This window comes from Microtus ochrogaster, unplaced genomic scaffold (assembly GCF_000317375.1).
Source record: "Microtus ochrogaster isolate Prairie Vole_2 unplaced genomic scaffold, MicOch1.0 UNK3, whole genome shotgun sequence".
NCBI lineage: Eukaryota > Metazoa > Chordata > Mammalia > Rodentia > Cricetidae > Microtus > Microtus ochrogaster.
In genome coordinates this window covers 17,375,711-17,395,310 of record NW_004949101.1, presented here as the reverse complement: position 1 = coordinate 17,395,310, position 19,600 = coordinate 17,375,711, and the positions used below count along the sequence as shown (strand labels likewise).

General features: G+C 46.7%; 2 protein-coding genes across 4 annotated transcripts in view; one reads left to right on the top strand and one right to left on the bottom strand.

Annotated features, from left to right (window-relative positions):
* Positions 1-3,629, top strand: part of Ebf4 (EBF family member 4) — a 74,717-nt gene extending 71,088 nt beyond the window's left edge. For all 3 annotated transcript variants that reach the window (XM_005365620.2, XM_026788480.1, XM_026788481.1), the window contains 2 exons: positions 2,195-2,270; positions 2,473-3,629. In XM_005365620.2, coding sequence (XP_005365677.1) covers positions 2,195-2,265 — 71 coding nt within the window. In that variant the 3' untranslated portion in view covers positions 2,266-2,270; positions 2,473-3,629. The remainder of the gene's footprint in view (positions 1-2,194; positions 2,271-2,472) is intronic.
* A 15,372-nt stretch (positions 3,630-19,001) lies between these two features.
* Positions 19,002-19,600, bottom strand: part of Cpxm1 (carboxypeptidase X, M14 family member 1) — a 6,754-nt gene continuing 6,155 nt past the window's right edge. Inside the window, exons 13-14 of the mRNA XM_005365618.2 lie at positions 19,479-19,581; positions 19,002-19,384 (exon numbers count right to left, since the gene is read on the bottom strand). Of these exons, the coding sequence (XP_005365675.1) occupies positions 19,143-19,384; positions 19,479-19,581 (345 nt within the window). The 3' untranslated portion in view covers positions 19,002-19,142. The remainder of the gene's footprint in view (positions 19,385-19,478; positions 19,582-19,600) is intronic.

The window sequence follows — 19,600 nt, the reverse complement described above, 5'->3', positions numbered from 1 at the left end:
TCTCTGCCTTCTGAGTACTGGGATTAAAGGTGTGCAGCACCATGTCAGGCACAAAATTTATCTTTAAAAAGAACGTTCATCTTGGGCATTAGTTCCTGGGAATATCTTTGGGGCTTAGGAAGAGATACTCATGTCGTCTTCTAAATATGATATGATTTGCTGAGGCCAAAATAGTCAAGGAAGCCAAGCCTCTGAGCTAGACCCATAGTCATCCTTCAGCCCCATGCAGGATGAACTTGGGGAAGTGTAGACAGCACCCAGAAAGGCCTCTGAGCCCTAAGATTTTCTCTATGAGACTCTGGGGACACTGGAAGGAGTGTGAAGCACAAGAAGACAGCTAAGGATGCCAAATATACACAGTAGTTAGAGAATCCGCCTGACCACCAGGGAAACTGACTGTAGTGGAGGGTGGTGCAGAAACCCACGGTGGTCCAGAAAAACTAGCTGTAGTGAAGGATGGTGCAGCAACCCACCGTGGTCTGGAAATTTTCTGCTGTGCTCTGCCCTGCTCTGCAGATAGAATGAGTTCTTTCCCTCTGCAGACTGTTCCTCTGAGGTGGTGGTTCAACTAATTCCAAACTTATATACAGGGGAGAGGGCTAGAAGACTGGTTGGTGTGCCATCCACAGTATGAACTGCTGTCGAGAAAGGGTTGCCCAAGCAGGGTTTGAAGAATTAATTCCTTTTCTCGGGGAGGAAGCCCCAGCAAGGTGTGTAGAGAGGGAAGCCAGGATATAGAAACCCATATGCAAGGCATTAGAAGATAAGTCATATAGATAAATGTAAAAAACTTAACTCATGAATGAGCTAACAGGGTGACTAAGTGACTTAAAGAATACGCGAGGGCGGTGGTGGCGCATGCCTTTAATCCCAGCACCCTAGAGGCAGAGGCAGGCAGATCTCTGCGAGTTCAAGGCCAGCCTGGTCTACAAGAGCTAGTTCCAGGACAGGAACCAAAAAAGCTACAGAGAAACCCTGCCTCGAAAAACAAACAACAGCAGCAACAACAACAACAAAAAGAATAGTTGAGGTCCAGGGGAGATGGCTCGGAGGCTAAAGCTCTTAAACATGAAGACCACAGTTTGGATTTCCCAGAACACAAACGAACGTTGGGTGGGCCTGGCAGCCTGCCTGCCATGTCAGGAAGGTGGAATTGGGGATCCCAGAACTTAAAAGGCCAAGAAAGATCTAAAGTTCAAAACCAGCCTGGGTCATGCAGCAGGACCCTGTTCCCAACTTCCACCCCTTAAAGGCACAGCACCCCTTTTCTTGGTCTTATTTCCAACTTTTGTATATTTTGTCCTAACGTGTGTGTGTGTGTGTGTGTGTGTGTGTGTGTGTGTGTGTGTGTGTGTGTGTGCAGCTTAAAATGTGAGAGATGGGGAAGACAGGACTCCAGAGTCCTGCCAGCTGAAGAAAAGGGACCAGTGGGGTGGGAACCAGTGAATGGTGCATTTCCCACCTGTGGGTGACAGACAGGATGCTGCTGTATATGTGGATCAGTTCCCCCCGGAAGCTGCCTTTCCTTACTGTCCTGGTCCTCATCCATTTGCTTCCTCACCTTGGCACAGGCCCTCTGAAGAAGGTGGGTCTGGGCTTGGGAGATGATCTGAGCGAAGCATTTGCTGTGCAAGCATGAACCACTGAGTTTAGATGCCTAACATCCACATAAAAGCTGGATGTGGTGGGACACACCTGTCACCCCAGCCCTGGGCCAGACAAGCAGATACCCAAGACTCACTGGCCAGTAAGTCTACCTGGAAAATAATGGCAGGTTCCAGTTTCAGTGAGTGACCCTGTCTCGAAAGTCAAGTGGAGAGAGACTCCCAGAGCCAACCTCTGGCCTTCACCACAGACATGCACAGGTTGGCCCACTTGCACGCACATATATACACCACAGACACACAGTTATATGTTACACATGGGGTTGGGGGAAGAAGGGGACAACCTAGAAGAGAAGCACAGAGGTCAGGGAAGTAAAGAAGTCAAGGGTGTAGGCTGTACATCCTGAGACACCAAAGTGGCACCCCTCACCTTTCCATCTATAGTGCTGGTCCCAAACAAGGGCCAGATAGATTGACAGCCTGAAGAAGGTGTTATATACCTGCCTTCTGTCTTCCGTCCAGAGAAGAACATGCAGGTAAGGTCACCAGGTCACAGAAGGCTTATTTCCCTCTCTCCTTGGTGACCACAGACCAGCCTTTTGAAGATACTGACAAGTTCCACTCTGCAGCCCGGGGGCTCCAGGGCCTGGCATACTCTTAATTATGGTAGGTGTCCATCTCAGTCTCCCTCTCTCTCTCATTTAGCCCTGGAATAGGTTTGGCAGGGTTGGGGAGTTGGGGTCCAAATCTTCCTTTCTTCTGCCTGTCTTCTAGATAGCTGATTAGGGAACATGGAAGGAAGTGGTTTCCTATCCCCTTGCAGCCAACCTTCCTCCAAGATTTTCTTCTTTCCTTCTTGTCCCACCAGGTCTGCAGGTGCTGTCCCTAATGAGGCTGGACTGGAGATCCTTCTGGATTCACGTTCATGGCTGGGATGGCAGCACAAACAGATATAGGGTCAAGACTTTGGGTAGACCTCAGTCCCTGGGATACACAGGGCGAGGCCTTCGCCTCTGTGCTCAAGGGCCCCACATACCCATAGACCCTCATACTTACCTCCCTTTCTTGGGGCGCATTAGAAGCCCAGCACTGTGAGGATGCTCTTGGCAAGAGAGCATCATAGGGAGGTGTTGGGATGTTGGGCCTTACCCACTGGATTGGCTCCTTTGTAAGAGATGGGTTTTGTAAAGACCAGAGATGTTGGTAAGATGAGCAAGAACTGGGAACCACAGGAAAGAGGACAGCTCAGGGAGAGGTGATCTAGACGAGGTCCTGCTTGCATCTGACTCACCTCACCTGGCCTTGCAGCCCACCTTCTCTCGTGAACAAGGTGGCATCTAGCCATCTCAGGAGGCCCATTCAGGCTCCCATGGAGCTGCCCACAAGCCACTGGACCCCAGTGGCTGCCCCCACTTCATTTGAGAGTAGCACATTCATGCAGATCCCATCTCGCCTCCTTGTGGTGGGGGATTTAGGCATGGAAGATGCACAGACGGGCCTCCTGAATTTTGACTCTTACCCAATGGATGTTTCGTGAATTTTGTCCCCTACCACCACACACCTAACTCTAGTTGGCCCCAAAGATCAGCCTGGCTGCCCCTTGGTGGCCTCACACTCTGCTGAGTTTGGACAAAAGAACAATAAACCAGATGCAGGTGGCCACATGGCCTCTCTCGCCTGCTTCCTTGGTCTGCTTTTCTCAACGGCTCTGCAGCTCTCCTAGGACCACTTTGATCCATGCTCCTGGGCAACTTTGTGTCTCGGGCTTTTAAGGCATCTCCAGTGATCAGCTGAGAAATCAGCCCCTGCTTTGTGTCTCCTAGATGAACTTGGTCCCAACAGTGTTGTATGGGGCCAACGTAGATCAGAAATGTAGAACTTGGTACATCTTGGCCAAGACCAAGATGAGGGTTTCAAGACATTGCTGGAAACTGGAGCAGAACATGTTAAATACTATGTTAGATATTAGCCTAGAGTCAGGTGGTGGTGCACGCTTTTAATTCCAGCAACTGGGAGGCAGAGGCAGGTGGGTCTCTGTGAGTTCAAGGCCAGCCTGGTCTACAGAGTGAGTTCCAGGACAGTCAGAGCTATTTCACAGAGAAACCCTGTCTCCAAAAACAAAAAAATACTAACCTAGATGTTAGTAGGGGTGCAGAATGAAATTTGGTTTCAGAGGCTGGAGGACCTACCTGGGCTTGGTGGGTGGCTTGTGGGTCCCAGGAGGCCCCTCCAAATCGCATTAACCCCCTTTGCCTCTTCCCCAGACCCCTTTATGGCTTTACCTAAGAGCTTAAAAGGAGCATAGTAATTTCCTTGGCCAAATCACCCACCCAGAGTGCCAGAAGGCTCCCAGATCCTGAAACACACTCCTAGATAAGGTCACATTCTCTCCTTCTGAAAGCCAGGGTTTTTTTCCCCTTTAAATCCACTATCTAGTAAGTTCAATGCCCAGACTGACCTCAGGCATTTGGAAACCCTGTCTTTACCAACCCCCTACACCAATGCCCTGCAGCCTTCTGGGAAAATATCCTTGTCACAGCAGGTAGGCTGGTCTTGTCCTTGGAGGTCTCCACTTGGCCTCTAGTGTTCTTGAACAGAACCTAGGGTTCCTTTCCCTTGGGATGCACGATTGGTGTCACCCCGCCCTCAGTGCTTGGCCTCCCATGCTGTCCCGGATGGAAGCCCACATAGAAAAGCAAAGACTGTCTACCCAAGCCTTTCTTAGCAAGCCGAGCCTTCAAGGCCAGGTCTCTACAGACTGTAATCTGTACAGGAGACAACTGGTAACGATGGTGATTGCATCTGGTCCCCCAAATGGGTCAGGTGCCATGATCGATATAAAATGAGATATGATATCTGTCTTTCCTCAGTGGTCCCATCTCAGGACTCACTGCACCATTTGAGTTTACATGACCTCCCTTCACACACACACACACACACACACACACACACACACACACACACACCAGTTCCAGGTAGTTTACATCAAAATGAGAAACCTGAAACATACGCTTCCTTCTGCCAGAGTGACCTCCATGGTCTGTTCCCCACTGACACAACTAATATTTTAATTTAAAATAAAAACTTTATTATTATTTGTCTCTCTGTGTGTGTGTGTTTGTGTGTATATGTGTGTGTGCACACACACGCGTGTCACAGTATGAGTGCAGTGGTGGAGGTCAGAACTCACTTTCAGAAGTCTGTTTTCTCCTTCCACGGTGGAATCCAGGGGTGCATGGAGGTGCTCTTACCCACTACACAGACTTTGCAGGTCTGTGATTCTCAAGTCCTGCTCCTTTGCCTGGAGTAGCCACCATCCTCCAGTCTACGCATGCCTTTTCACTTTACCTTCTGCTATCACCACAGTGATGACAGCCACAACCAGTGGATGATGGAGCAGAATGTTTGCAAAAAGACCATCAGTATGAGAGCCTGATGAATGCGCAGCATGGACCATAAATGTGGACCCTGGAGTCCTTACCTCTCTGTTCTTCCGTGCTCCCATTCTCTTCCATGGCATTATTAGTTGTGTTTGGTTTTCTGTTTGTTTGCTTGGTTGGTTGGTTGATTTTTTTTTTTGGTCTATTTGTTATTTTTGTAAGGATCTCTTTATGTATCCCAGGCTGGCCTCAATCTCACAGAGATCTGCCTGCCTCTGAGTGCTGAGATTCAAGGGGTGCCCTACCACACCCAGCTAAACCATCTGGGTTGTGACCAAAGGACCAACCGTGCTTGTTTTTAAATGAATAGTCATTGCCCAGCTCTATTTTTTAAGCTTTCTGTCTTTCCTCCATCTCACTGCAGTAGAGATTAATGAATTTGAAGGAAAGAAAGGAAAGTTATATGGGAGGGGTGGGAGGAAAGAAAGGGAAGGGGGAAATTATGTAATTCTATTATAATGTCAAAAAGTAAAACATAAATTTAAAAAATATTTTGAAGACTTCTCATGATAGTCTTGCACATCTATCACGTGAAGTATTGTATATAATTGTACGTTTCATTATTTATTTATTTATTTATTTATTATACAATATTCTTTCTGCGTGTATGCCTGAAGGCCAGAAGAGGGCACCAGACCTCATTACAGATGGTTGTGAGCCACCATGTGGTTGCTGGGAATTGAACTCAGGACCTTTGGAAGAGCAGGCAATGCTCTTAACCACTGAGCCATCTCTCCAGCCCCTGTACATTTCATTTTGAAGGTATTTGTTATGAATGCTTAAGTGAATGTCACTTAGAAGCACAACTGATTTTTTTTTTATTGAGAAAAAAAAATTTTCTCCTCCTCCCAGCCTCCCACTCCTCCCACCCTCCCCCCACTCCTCTCCCCCTCCCTCTCGAGTCTGAAGAGCAGTCAGGGTTCCCTGCCCTGTGGAAAGTCCAAAGTCCTCCCCCCTCCACAACTGATTTTTTAAAAAATCTTTATATCCAGCAACACACTTCAGTTAGTAATAATTTATCAATAGATTGTCTAAAGTATGCATCTTAAGTATATGAGTATTTGATCTACAAACATTTGAAGTTTTTATTTCCATTTCAGTCTCATGTCTAAATGTACTGCTTAGAATCTTCAGTTTGATGAAAGCAGTGGCAGTGAACATCTTTATTCTTGATCCTGGACAGCAGACTTTTAGTGTTTCACCATGGAGTATTGTGTTTGGCTTATAGTTATCATAAAATCTAATTTTTAAATTAAAATTATGACTGAGTTCCAAATTTTTAAAAAATACTTTTCTGCATATCTTAAGATCATCCAGTGATTTTCTGCATGACTTTGTTAATGTGCTGAATCATGTTAGTTATATGTCTGATCTTAAGCCATTGCATTAACTGTTGAATGCATGTTTAATGGTAGATCGCTGCATGCCCTCTGCCCAGGCGTATTAATTGCTAATATGAGGCTCCATTCTCTTCCTCTCCCTCTCCTGCTCTTGTCCTTCCTATCTCTTGGCACATAAAAATATGTGTTTCTATGACTTCTGGGAAGCAAAATACAGAAATCTACACACCATATCGATTTTTCTTTCCATGCTAGCTTCTGGTACCTCTGAGGAATCCAGGGAGGAGGAAACATGAGAACAAACTGCTCATGGTCATTCGGCCTCCCTGTGGCTCATCTTTTTACTGTCCCATTCTAACTGTGATTCCAGTCCAGCGAGGTGCCCTACATAGCTCTTGGTCCCCTCTGTTGGAGACCCAGAAGACCCTGTGGGTGACCTGCCTCGAAGCCCCTGTGTCCCCTTGCTGCGCAAAGGTGTCCAAGCACCTCACCTTGCTCTGATAGGGTGTCAGCACCCGAGGTGGGGTGGGAGGAGGGGCTCTGGGTTTGTAGCTACAGGAACTGCTTGGCATGAGGATGAGTGGGAGGGTTTTGAGTGCAGAGATTTCAGCAGGAGATAGAACAGAATAGACTTCATGACTATGAAGGTAAAGAGGAGGCTTCCCGGAAGGGAGTAACAGAACAAGACTGCTTTTGCCTTCTTTCCTTTTGATTGTTTTGTTCCTTGAGAACAAAGAAGCCAAGCGTTTAAAAGGGAAAATACCATCAAATAGCAGGCTTGCTGTTCATTGAGACTTAGCATTGTAAATACTTATTTTACTTTTCTATGCTGTATGTGAAAGTGTGTGTGTGTGTGTGTGTGTGTGTGTGTGTGTGTGTGTGTGTGTACGGATAGAGTCCAGAGGTGTTAGATGCCCCTGGAGAGGGAGTTATGAGCCACCTGCAGCATGGGTGAACTCGGGTCCTTTGTAAGGTCAGTATTCACTCTGAACACTGACTCCTCCCTCCAGCCCCAGGGACCAGCATTTTAGCATCTTAGTTCTCACCCTTCTTATGCCTGTCTGAGAATGAGGGCTGTCTCAGTGCATTGTTGCCTGGCTGGAATGGTGGGAACTTCAGCTGTACGGAGCCCTGGTAGCTATCATGAGCCTGTTCCCTCTGTGCATTTGTGCGCTCCCCCAGAACTGAACCCATTCAGGGGAGAACCCAACCATTTTGAACTGGTCCTTATCCAAATCTGACCAACGTTGGCTTCTGTGGTAAAAAGCTGGTTTCTCTGGGCCACTCCTGGAGCCCTTCCTTCTTAAGAAACCGGGCCTAGAGGTTCGCCTTGCCAAGACAAACTGGCCACGGGTGCAATGTGGTGGAGCAGCTGCTGCAAATGCCCACACTTGGCAGGCCAGTGAGTCGGTCTCCCACTGCCTCCCCAGCGTGGAGCTCTGTAGAGTCAGGCCATGCCAGAAAAGGCTGTCGGACATCTTGCTGAGTGAGGTAATGTTGGTTTTACTTGAAAACCGAAAAGTTTTTCATAGAGATGAAAAAACTCATCATTATGCTTAAGGTTGACAGAACTCCAAATCCGGTTCCCCTTGAAGCAGCTCAGCATCAAAGGTGTGAGGAGAGGTGCATGTTAGATGTGGGTCTGCAGTAGCAGGAGAAAGAGCCAGCAAAGCCTTCCCTTCCCTCGACTGAGCCAATGGGATGGTGCTACATTGCCGTTATCCATAATTTATTCAGCACGCACTATAATCTGAGGTAGGAGACCCTGGAAGCAGAGCCTGAAGAGATTTGGATATGCATTAAAGTTGTCACTGGAAGAAGAGAAAGGGCACGGGGCAGTTTGACATAATGTCATCTCCAAGCTCTGGAGGCTGCAAGGTACCAGAGTAGGCTCTTCTTTGTGAGAAGATACAGCTTTATTATTCCCATGCTCTTGGTAATTGGCTGCTGATTGCCAGAGTGGTAACCCGGGTGAAGCAGCTCGCATTTGGCTATGGGCAATACCTGGGAGAAGGAGACAACTGCGCAGAGTTAGCCTGTGCTTAACCAAGATGGAGGGATGAGTATTCTGGTTGGTGAGATGTCTTTTTCCATTATCTTATGATAATAAGTTTCCCTGCTGATGCAATAAGCTGGATCAAGCCAAATTACAAGTATAGCGACAGACCTATTGAGAGCAAAGCAACTCCCAGGTATGTTCACTGATCTCAGAGAAGTCGGGCCTCAAAGCTAAGGTGGGGAGGTTTTATAGACCTTAGGCAAGGGGCGATGACATGCCAGCCAGGAGCTGGGACTGAGTCCAAGTGTGATCAGAAGTGAGGTCCCTGGGTGGGCACTTGGATGCCATTCCTTTGTTCAGAGGCTTTTCAGCATGGGCAGGTATGGAAGAAGTAGGGCAGATGGGGTTTTCAGCTTGTGCAGGGCAAGCCAGAAGCTACCAAGGAACATCCTGACCTCTTTGGGTATATGGGCACAGGTTCGGATCTGGTGCTTCCTACTGGCATGGGACAGCATGGGGAGAGGGAGTCAGGAGTCGGTGGGCTGGTGTTTAAAGGGAGGTACGGAAGAAGGTGCATCTGGTCAGCTGCCGCCCTGGAGACTGTAAATCAGTTCCTGGAGGAGGCAGAGAAGGCAAGGGGCTAGAAGGAAAAGTAGACAAATGAGAGCAACTGGTCCCCTAATAGGGTGAGCCAAGCAGAAAGGGAGGACGGCCACCAGGGTAAGGGAGAGGAAGTGGATTGCGCATACCACCTGAGGTCTTTTCCCCGTTTCTTCTGGCCAGACTCATAGGTGTAGCAGCAACATTCTTTCCCTGGGACCCCGGAGGTGTCTCCCTTGTCTGCTGTGAAGAGGGTTAGTGCTCTGTGACTCTGTAACACGGCCTGAGCTATTGAAGTGATCTGGGGTTGGAGAGAGGCTAGGGACTCCGCTGAGTCCTTGGTGGCCTTCTGGAGTTGCTTGGATAATTTATTATTTGTAGTAATTGAGTATGTTATGGCAGCCATGCTTCAGCCGGACACTGTTAGGGCTGAGGCCAAAGCGATGTCCACTATTACCTAGAGAAAGACCACGTAGAGTGTTCGGCCCAAGTCAGGCTTATGAAAAACTTTGTCATATTATCACAAACTTTGTTAGCTGCAGAACCAGCATTACCGGAATCATAGGGAGATGAATGGGGAGATTGTGGACGAGAGATTTTTTAGACAGGGTCTGGTTACATCTGAGAACCCTCCTGGGAGTGTCCAGATGGCTGTTTATGGAAGATTGATGGTGTTATTATAGAAGGGGGTGACCCTGAATAACCAAAGGAAAACTGAGGGTCCAGGGGAGTCCTGGGAAAGGGGAATCCCCGGGATCAGGGAAGACTGAGCTGGTGGCGGAATTGAAGAAGGGAGGGCTTCAAAGGGGGTTGGCAAAGGGTACCACCTTGAGGGGAGACCGGCTTAGCGAAGGAGTGGCTCAGGTTAGACAACCCTGAGAGGTTGAGCAAGGCACTCCCCTCCTGAACACACACATGAGCCCAAGGAAAGTGTGGCCCCTAGAAGGACAAGGAGTGTAGAGGAGGCTGGGCTGGGACAGTGGCTCCTCCTCACCAAGCTGGGCTGAACTGGGCCATGTAGAGTGGGCAAGGTTAGCACTGGAGTGAGTGCAGGTGGGGACCATTTGGGCGAGGAGAGGGCGAGGGGCTCCTGAAATTGTGGGCAGTGAGGACTAGAGCAGCCACTGAAGGTCAGACCTGAGGGACATGACCTGAGACGCTGTGGGCTTGGGCAGGCTCCTCAGCACCACAGGCTAGGTTGAGAGGAGGAAGTGGGGGAGGGGAGTGAGGGCCAAGGTCAGAAAGGCTAGTCTGTCTGGCTGTGGTGAAGTCCGGGTGGGTGAAGGAGTGGGGAGGGTGGTGGACGAAGGAGATTGTTGGGAACTAAACTGATGAGCGGAAGGAGGGGGAGGTTAGGGTGGCATCTGCTCGGGAGAAGGCCAGAGTTCCAGTTTCAGAAGCATAAGTGTCAGGGGGAGGGGCTGAGGGCTTGAGAGCAAGGAGGACTGTGGGATGGTGAGGAGGAGGCCTACAGAAAGGGCTTGAAGCAGAGAAAGGAAAAAACAGAGACACAAAAGATCTCTTTCTATTTTCCTGTGCAGTCACAAAAGGTGTAAAGATCCTGAACAACATTAGGGTCCAGAGAGCCATTAGGCCGCCATTTAGATCAATTATCTGAGGATATAGAGGCTATAGCTGAAGCTTCAAGAGGTTTAGGCCAGTGGGAGGTTGGAAACCAGAAAGAGAAGGAATAGGGGAGAGGGAAGCCTGGGGTGTTGGAGTGGGTGGGCAGAAGGAGGGGAGAAGACAGGGTGATAAGGAGGGGGTGACTGGGGGTTGGAGGTTGATGAGAGAAAGAGAGAGTCAGAGTTTCTGGAGGCTCAGTCATGGGAGAGGTCTGGGTTTTAAGGGGTCTGCCAGCGTGGCCATCCGTGCTGGTAGCACCTGGGCTGTGAAACATCAGCTACAGAGGACAAGGACACAGTTCCCAAAAGCCCAGACATGAGGGAGTTTAGACCATTTGCCCAAGCACATGTAGAAACGTTTTAGGGTCATGGCGGATGTTAAGGTCAAGAGTGCCCACAGTTACCATGTAGACTGGTTATCTAGAGTATAGTGAGGCCAGGCCACAAAACAAAGGAAAACTAGGTGCCTGGGTTGTATGGTCTGAGGCAGTCCCAATTTGGATAAATTTTGCAACAGACACCCCAGGGATGACTGAGGATTGGGTTTGTACTCAGCGTTATCCATTTCTAAGCCTGTGCCGGAAACCAAAGACTAGGGAAAGACATTGAGACAGCCTGGAGTCGAACAGTGGGGGTGGAGTAGCCTTGGGAAGCATGTTTCTGAACCCAAAGACTCCCCAGAGACTGTCTCTGTTCTGACACAGGTTTGCCCTGGTGTAGCTGAAGCTTGGCAGGGGACCTGGGGTCCTGAATCCTGGCTGAGGCACCTGGTGCCTCTTAAAACATGACTGGGAAATGGGTAATTTACCATAAGTCAAAAGTTGAAAGTCAGGGCTGGGCATGCACGCCTTTAATCCCTGCACTCAGGAGGCAGAGGCAGATGAATCCCTATGAGTTTGATGCCAGCCTGGTCTACAAGAGCTAGTTCCAGGACAGCTAGTACTATTACACATGGAAACCCTGTCTTGAAAAACAAAAGACAAAAAAAACAGAAAAAAAAAAGGAAAGAAAGAAAGAGAAAAAGAAAAAAGTTGAAAATCAGGTGGAGTCAAAGATAGAGAGAAAGAGAGAGAGAGAGAGAGAGAGAGAGAGAGAGAGAGAGAGAGAGAGAGAGAGAGGAGCGGCCTCACCACACCTGGCCCACCTGCTGAGGGCTCAACTCCTCCCAGGTTTCAGCACCTAGATGTGTTTTTTTTTCCCAGGTAAATTTCCCCAGATAATGTTTTCCTACTAACGCAGTAAGCCGGATCAAGCCAATTACAAATATAACAACAGGCCTATTGAGAACAAAACAACTCCTGGATGGGTTCACAGGCCTCAGAGAATGAGGCCAGAGAAGTCACACCTCTGAGCTAGGTTTTATAGATCTTAGGCAAGGAGTGATGATGACCTGCCAGCCAGGAATTGGAACTGTGCCCTGATATGGTCAAAAACTAGGTCCCTGGGTAGGCACTTGGGTACCATTGCTTTGTTCAGAGGTCTTTCAGCATGGGTAGATCGGAGGAAGTAGGACAGTGGATTTTTCCGCTTGTGCAGGGGCTAGCCGGAAGCTCCAACTGAACAGCTGGCAAAGAGAATCTGGGGGAAGCACTGTGCCCATCTGCCTAGTGTCTCTAGGAAAAGGAGTTAGGCCTTCCTTTGTGCCATCTCCACTTCCTGAGTGGTGAAGACACCACTTTTACTCCAGGTAAAGTTTATAGGATGTATCCTAGGCCACTGAAAAGCAAAGAGTATGCATCCTCTTGTGACATTAGAAGAGGCCGGCAGAGCTCTGCTGCAGAAGTGGACGCAGATGGCAAGTAAGCACTTGACTCAACAATGGTCAGTTGTTGGAAGGGTGATAATACTGTCAGTTTTAGTTAGGGTTTCTATTGCTGTCCTCAAATACAGCTTGGGGAGGAAAGGGTTTCCTTCAGCTTACAGTTCCCAGGTCAAATTCTGTCGCTAAGACAGAATATCTTTCTATTCCGCCAGCCAGCTCCCAAATAACCACATGAAGACTTCTTATTAATTATGAAAGCTTGGCTGATAGCTTAGGCTTGTCACTAACTAGCACTTATAACTTAAATTAACCTGTTTTATCAATCTACTTTTTGTCTCATGGCTTTATTACCTTTACTCTGTTCTGCCCACGCTGCTTACTCTCCATCTGGCTGGTGACTCTGCCTTTCTTCTTCCCAGCATCTTCTGTGTCCAGACATCCTGCCTGCTATCGACTGTTCAGCTTTTTCTTAGACCAATCACAGTGGTATATCTTCACACAGTGTAAAGGAATAGTCCACAACAACTGAGGACAATTGGAGCAGGAACTTAAGCAGGGCAGGAACCCAGTGGCAGGAGCGAATGCAGAGCTGATGCAGGAGGAGTTCTGCTTACGGGCTTGCTCTCCATCTCTTGTCCGGCCCACTTTCTTACAGCATTCAGGACCTTCAGCTCAGGAGTGGCATTGCCCACAGAGAACTAGACCCTCCCATACTTATACCAATCACCAAGAAAATGCCCCAGGGGCAATCTCATTTCTCAGTTAAGATTCCCTCTTCCCAGATATATCTAGGCTTGTGTCAAACTGGCAAAGCCACAGAGCAGTGTCTACATTAGTTCTACAGACATCACTAAAAGCTGATCAAAAGCTTGTCTCCATCACACTCCCACAGGCTGATTTCCCTTTCTCTTCTCTTTTGCCTTCTAGGTCAGGTGACCTCTGTCAGTCCCCAGGGTAGAATAAGGGATGGTGATCTTACTGTCCCCCTAGACATCAAGCCCTGCTCTCCTGGCCCTTGGATACTCAAAAACAAAACAAAAGCAGGACAATGGAACCTGCTCTATTTCTTCCTCCATACTGCTGAGACAGCGTCTTAATGAGCACTCCCCCTTAGACAGCTCTAGGTACCACTGATTAATAGAGATGATGATAGAAATGACAGAAAGGGGACATGGGACAATGCCCAGAGAACAAAGATAGAATGTTCTGGGAGGGTAAGTGCTAAGAGAGAAGCCCAGAGCAGGGGAGCTAATGGGGAAGGAGGGTTCTAAGACAAAACCCTGGAGAGAGGAATTAAACAGTATTCGTGGCTCACTCCACAGACAACACTGTCCTGTTTCCGGCTACACCAGCAAAGGCTGGGTAGAAAGTGTAGTTTTTCACCCTCCTGAAGCTGCAGGGAGCAGTGTCAGGTAAGATCAAGTGAAGACCTGTGATGTCCATCCATGCCAACCAATGAAGCCTCCTCCCACCACATTGTCTCCTGATTTCTCAGAGAAGACCACAGGAAAAAAAAAAACAGCATTCCCACCCCTGTTCATCAGGAAGTGCTTCTGTCTTCCTTTGGGGCTGGTGTTGTCAGAAGCCTAATGAAGGGTCAGAACCATAGCCCAAAGTTAGCCTTTCTCTGACACACTTAGAGCCAGACTACCTACCCTTGCTTATCAGTAAAAAGAAACAGCTCCTTAGGAACCAACCTTGGTGATGTGGGGAACCTGGATTTTCTACCCCCATCTGACAAAGCACCCATCACCCCTCAGATGCTAGGCATCAGAAAAAAGCTAGTTATAATAGAAAGCTGTTAGGAATGGGGGCAAATGTCTTTAACCCCAGTATTCAAAGGGCAGAGGCAGGTGCATCACTGTGAGTTTGAGGCCAGTCAGGTCTATATATCAAGTTCCAGGCCAGGCAGACAGTAAGGCCCTGTCTCAAAACAAATAAAAAAATTGACTAGAAAAGAACCCTGACTACAACACAAAATTAATATAATTAACAGGGATGATTTTAAAGTTATTGACAAATAAGTATGAATACACTTGAAGCAAAATGAAAACAGCCTTAGCAAAGAAAGAGTGGGAGATGTGGGTGGTGGTGGCGCACGCCTTTAATCCCAGCACGCAGGAGGCAGAGGCAGGTGGATCTCTGTGAGTTCGAGGCCAACCTGGTCTACAAGAGCTAGTTCCTGGAAGGCACAAAAAAAAAAAAAAAAAAAAAAAAAAAAAAAAAAAAAAAAAAAAAAAAAAAAAAAAAAAAAAAAAAGAAAAAGAAGAAAAAAAGAAAGGAAAAAGAAAAAGAAAGAAAGAAAAGAGAGAACAGAGATATGAATAAGCTAATTAAAACATTAGAACTAGCCAGACGCTGGTAGTGCACACACCTTTAATCCCAGCACTTGGGAGGCAGAGGAAGACAGATCTCTGTGAATTTGAAGCCAGGCTCCAAAGTTGCAGAGAAACTCTGTGTTGAAAACCAAAAACCAAACAAAAACTTTAGAATTGAAAAATACAATTATGATAAAAAGTTCAACAAAAAGATAATAAATTAATAATAATTGTCGCTTCAACAACAAAATGACGGGTATAAAGAAACCAAAATAAAAATCAATGCACTCAACAGACTAACAGGAATGACTAAACTTCCCATTATCCCAACCATAGAGACACTGAAATGGCCCCTTCTGGCTGGGTCTGAATTAGCAACCTACTTCCACACACTTGAATTTCCTATAAAAGTATGATTTTTAAAACATCTGTATCACAAAACCCAGAGGAACCAGGTCAGTGTGTTGTTTGTGTTTCCCCAAGCCTTCCTGCATGCAAACCTTATTAAGTAGTGGCTTCGCGTTAAATTCGGAGCCTATGTTAATGCCTTTGCTAACTTGGGAGTATTGAGCTGGAGACATATAGCACAGTCTTACAACACCTTCGTCATGTTCACTCTTGATTCCAAATAGGTTTCATTTTGAGCACAAAAATACATTAATATTTATTTCTTGAGAATAATATTTCAGATGAATACAGAGAAAGAATGAGGAACTTTTACAGGAGTTTCATAAAGGGAGGAATTGTTTTTTCTGAACCTATTGACTCAGAAAGTTGCAATCAGATGTTATCAATCTGTGTCTACTTGTTGCTTTCAACATTTGTGGGGGCAGTTGCTTTCTGTGCCTCACGGCTTCCAGCAGATAGTCTTCAGTTCAGCCACCACATCTGAAGCAAGCGTGCATTGTTCTTAGTCAGGGGCGAGAATGGATCACAAAGAAACAGGGGAGGTAGTAAAATCAAAGCTATGCGTTTAGTGGAGCTTGTAGGTGTTAATTAAATCATAAGATTGATTGCATTGTTATTCTTAAAGGTCAGTTATTTCTGAACAGGCCAAGTACACAGTGTGTCAACAGAGGGAGTGTAGGGTTCTAAAAAACTCTCAGAGCACAGCGTTAAACTTTGTTACAGGTTGAATGAACATTTGATTTGTTAAGGCAAACTTTAAACAGCATTTCTCAGAAAAATCACTCTCATAATGTGGTTTTTTTTTTTAAGTTGCTTATGTGTAAGAGTATTTTTACCTGCATGTATGTCTGTGCCCCATGTGTGTGCCCACAAAGGCCAGAGAGGACTTTGGATTCCCCTGAAGTTGCAGATTGTTGTGAGCTGCCATATGGGTGTTGGGAACCAAACCCAGGACCTTTGGAAGGGCAGCCATTGCTTTTAACTACTGAGCCATCTCTTCAGCTACACAATGTGTTTTTTGAGTCACTGTGTAATTAGAGGAAGAGATCCACTCATTTAAGCTGTGAGATTTGCACATACCACTTTGCTGTTCCTTTTCTCTAAATCCTCCTGTGTTAAAATGCTTTCTTTTATACCATTTGAGTTCCCAGCTCTCCCTTCAATATTTTCTTTGAGTTACTTTCTCAGTGGTTACCATGGGGACTGCAATGCCATTCCGCAGTATTTCAGCATCTGTCCCGCTTGCATGGTGTGCAGGAACCCCGCTTCTCCCCAGCTCTGCTCCCTTGGCATCTCATCAGTGCTCTTGTCATACGAACTATTCTTTATGCACTATATATCCTCCAGGGTAGACTTTTTGTAACAGCTTCGAGATAAAATTCGCAACTTTATAATTCACTCGTTCCAACAATACAGTTCAATGGTTTTCAATATAGTTGTAAAGGTATATATCATGATCAACACATTCAGTTTTAGAGCTGGGAAAGACAAAAAATAGAGCCACTGAGACAAACACAAAACCTTATTTATTTTTGTTCTCTGACTCCTTCCCAGTTGTGCCTTTCCCTACACAGTAATTTGTTTTCCGTATCTGCTGATTTCCCTTCACTGGTCGTTTCATATAATAGGCCAGTTATGATGAGCCTGTGATCTCAGCACTTGGGAGTAGAGGATCATGGATCCGTTAAAAAAAAAATAAAGGTTTATTTTATTTATTTGCTTATTATGCATATAGAGTTCTGTTTGCATCTGTGCCTGCAGGCCTGAAGAGGGCACCAGATTTCATTACAGATGGCTGTAAGCCACCATGTAGTTGCTGGGAATTGAACTCAGGACCTCTGGAAGAGCAGGCAGTATTCAACCTCTGTGCTATCTCTCCAGCCCATTGCTTTAAAAATTAAAAAAAATGGAAAAAAATAAAAAGAAGTAAAAGAAAGAAAAGCTCTTCCCTTTAGTACAGAAACCTCCAAACTAACATGCGGCCCCATGTTCTGCCACACACTTCATTGCTTTTCCCTTCTTTAAACTTTGTTCCCAAATACAACAGTTCAGTTTATTTTTTTTAAAGATTTATTTATTTATTATGTATACAACATTCTGCCTCGATGTATGCCCGCACGCCAGAGGAGGGCGCCAGATCTCAGTACAGATGGTTGTGAGCCACCATGTGGTTGCTGGGAACTGAACTCAGGACCTCTGGAAGAGCAGTCAGTGCTCTTAACCTCTGAGCCATCTCTCCAGCCCAGTTCGGTTTATTTTTTAATTATTTGTAGAGGCAAAGAGATGCTCAGAAGTTTGATATATTTTGGACTTTTTTGTTTTGTCTCTTGTATATGATGAATACCATTTTTTTTTTGTTTTTTTTGGTTTTTTAGACAGGGTTTCTCTGTGGTTTTGGAGCCTGTCCTGGAACTAGCTCTTTTAGACCAGGCTGGGAATACCATTTTTTTAAAGATTTATTTATTATGTATTCAGTGCTCTGCCTGCATGTATCTCTGCAGGTCAGGAGAGGGCACCAAATCTCATTACAGATGGTTGTGAGCACATGTGGTTGCTGGGAATTGAACTCAGGACCTTTGGAAGAGCAGGCAAAGCTCTTAACCACTGAGCCATCTCTCCAGCCCAAATGGTGAATACCATCTTGATTGGGTTCTTAAAACTGTGAGGCTTTAATATTAAGATAACTGGGAAGGGAGGAGAAGGAAAGTGCAAGAGAGGTGTGGGAAGACAGCGGACACTCAAAGACACCGAGGGTTTCCTGGTTTTCTTTTCTTCCACTCGTCAGGGCACCTACCACAAACCAACTCCTTCAGGTTGTCTTCTGACACCCAGAGACATACCTCAGATAAGGGCAGGGTTTTGTGCCTCTTGCCCCTCCATGCTGGAATGTTGACTGGCTTGCCCTGGTGCAGGTGACCATAGCCACTGTGGGTTCGTGAGTGCAAAAGCAATGAGTCTGCATTAACCACTGCCCACCACTAAAAGGAGCTTATCTGACTAAGGGACCTGAAGTTTACCTACATTTTATAGATTTCCTTGACAGCTAAGTTAGTTAGATTCAGCATCAACATAGCCAAATACGGATTTACAAACACCAAAGCAGAGACAGGCAAGGTGGTTCAGCAGGTGACAAACCTGATGACCTCTGATGGCTGAGGCCCGTGTAGTACAAGAAAGCTGACTCCCGAAGCTGTCCTCTGATTTCCCCTGCATGTGGCACTCACACTAAATAAAGAAAACTTTAAATAGCAGCAATAATAAATGAAGGCGATTAACTTCCTGCTTTCTGTGTAAAATTCCCTTCCCCCCTTTTCTCATCCAGTAATTTCAATATCTCAGTACACTTATTTCTAACATGAAAATTCTGTCTGGAATTATTGTAACAGGCTGTATCCTTGGCTCACAATGTAATTCCTCCTTTAGCAGGAAAGAAGCCATCATTTATTGGTACTCTAAATAGCTGAAGTGAATTCAAATGCTTTCAACTGATCTTTAGTTCTTATCCATATCCTATGCCCGGTCTACCTTCATCTGAATTCCTAAAACCATCTCGACTGCATCCCTGACTGTTTTGAGTCACTGCAGACCTGCATTTCCTGTGTGTGTGACCACCCTTCCTCCTCTACCAAACCGGCTTCCACCTTGGCATAGCTCACAGTGTATATTACCTGTCCCCTCCTAACTGGAAGCCCAGAAGGCTGGGTACAGACACAGCCGACCCTTGACTGCTTGCACACTTGACACCAAGCAGATAATTAATGAACATACTAACACCTATGGCAGAAAAACACAGGCAGAAGTGAGTCGCTCTGCCGAGCCCCAGGTACAAGGGCTCAGGTGGGATCGTCTGTGTACACAACCGGCTAGTGTGTACATGCAGACCCCAGAGAAGGACCTGGAACACAGAGACAACAGGACTCTCAGGCACCAGAAGCTTTACTAAGACATAGCACCTCTTCTACTACCCTTTCTCCCCACCCCCTTCCTCCCTCAGTTCTGAACAGGTCCAGCCTGTCCAAGGATGTGGCTCTCTTCAGCTAGAGACGTTAATTCTTCTGTCCCCTCAGCTGCTCTAGCTTCCTCCGAAGGGCTGAGGGCACCTTATCCCCTGATGCCAGCAGCTCTCGAAGCCTCTGCTTGGGAGTCTTGGTGAGTAGGAAATTGCAGGGGACAGGGCCCTCTTCAAAGGTGACCTGGCAGTGTTGTTTCACTGTATGGTAGCCGTCAGCACTGGCCGTCACCACATAGTCTCCAGGAGTCAGCAGCCGCCAATAATCTCCACCCCACGCTGACAGGAGAGACGAGAGAGGTCAGAGGGGTTCAGGGTTCTTTAACTTCTGACCAGTCGAAAGGGCCCCAGCTCTTCCCTCTACCACACACACCTGTTGTAACATCGTGGTTAATGCCCTCCACAGCGATGACAGCATCCGCAATCCCAAGCCCTGTATCTTTGTCCCGTACAACTCCTGCAATGCCCATGCGCACCTGTGTAGCAGAAGTTTTT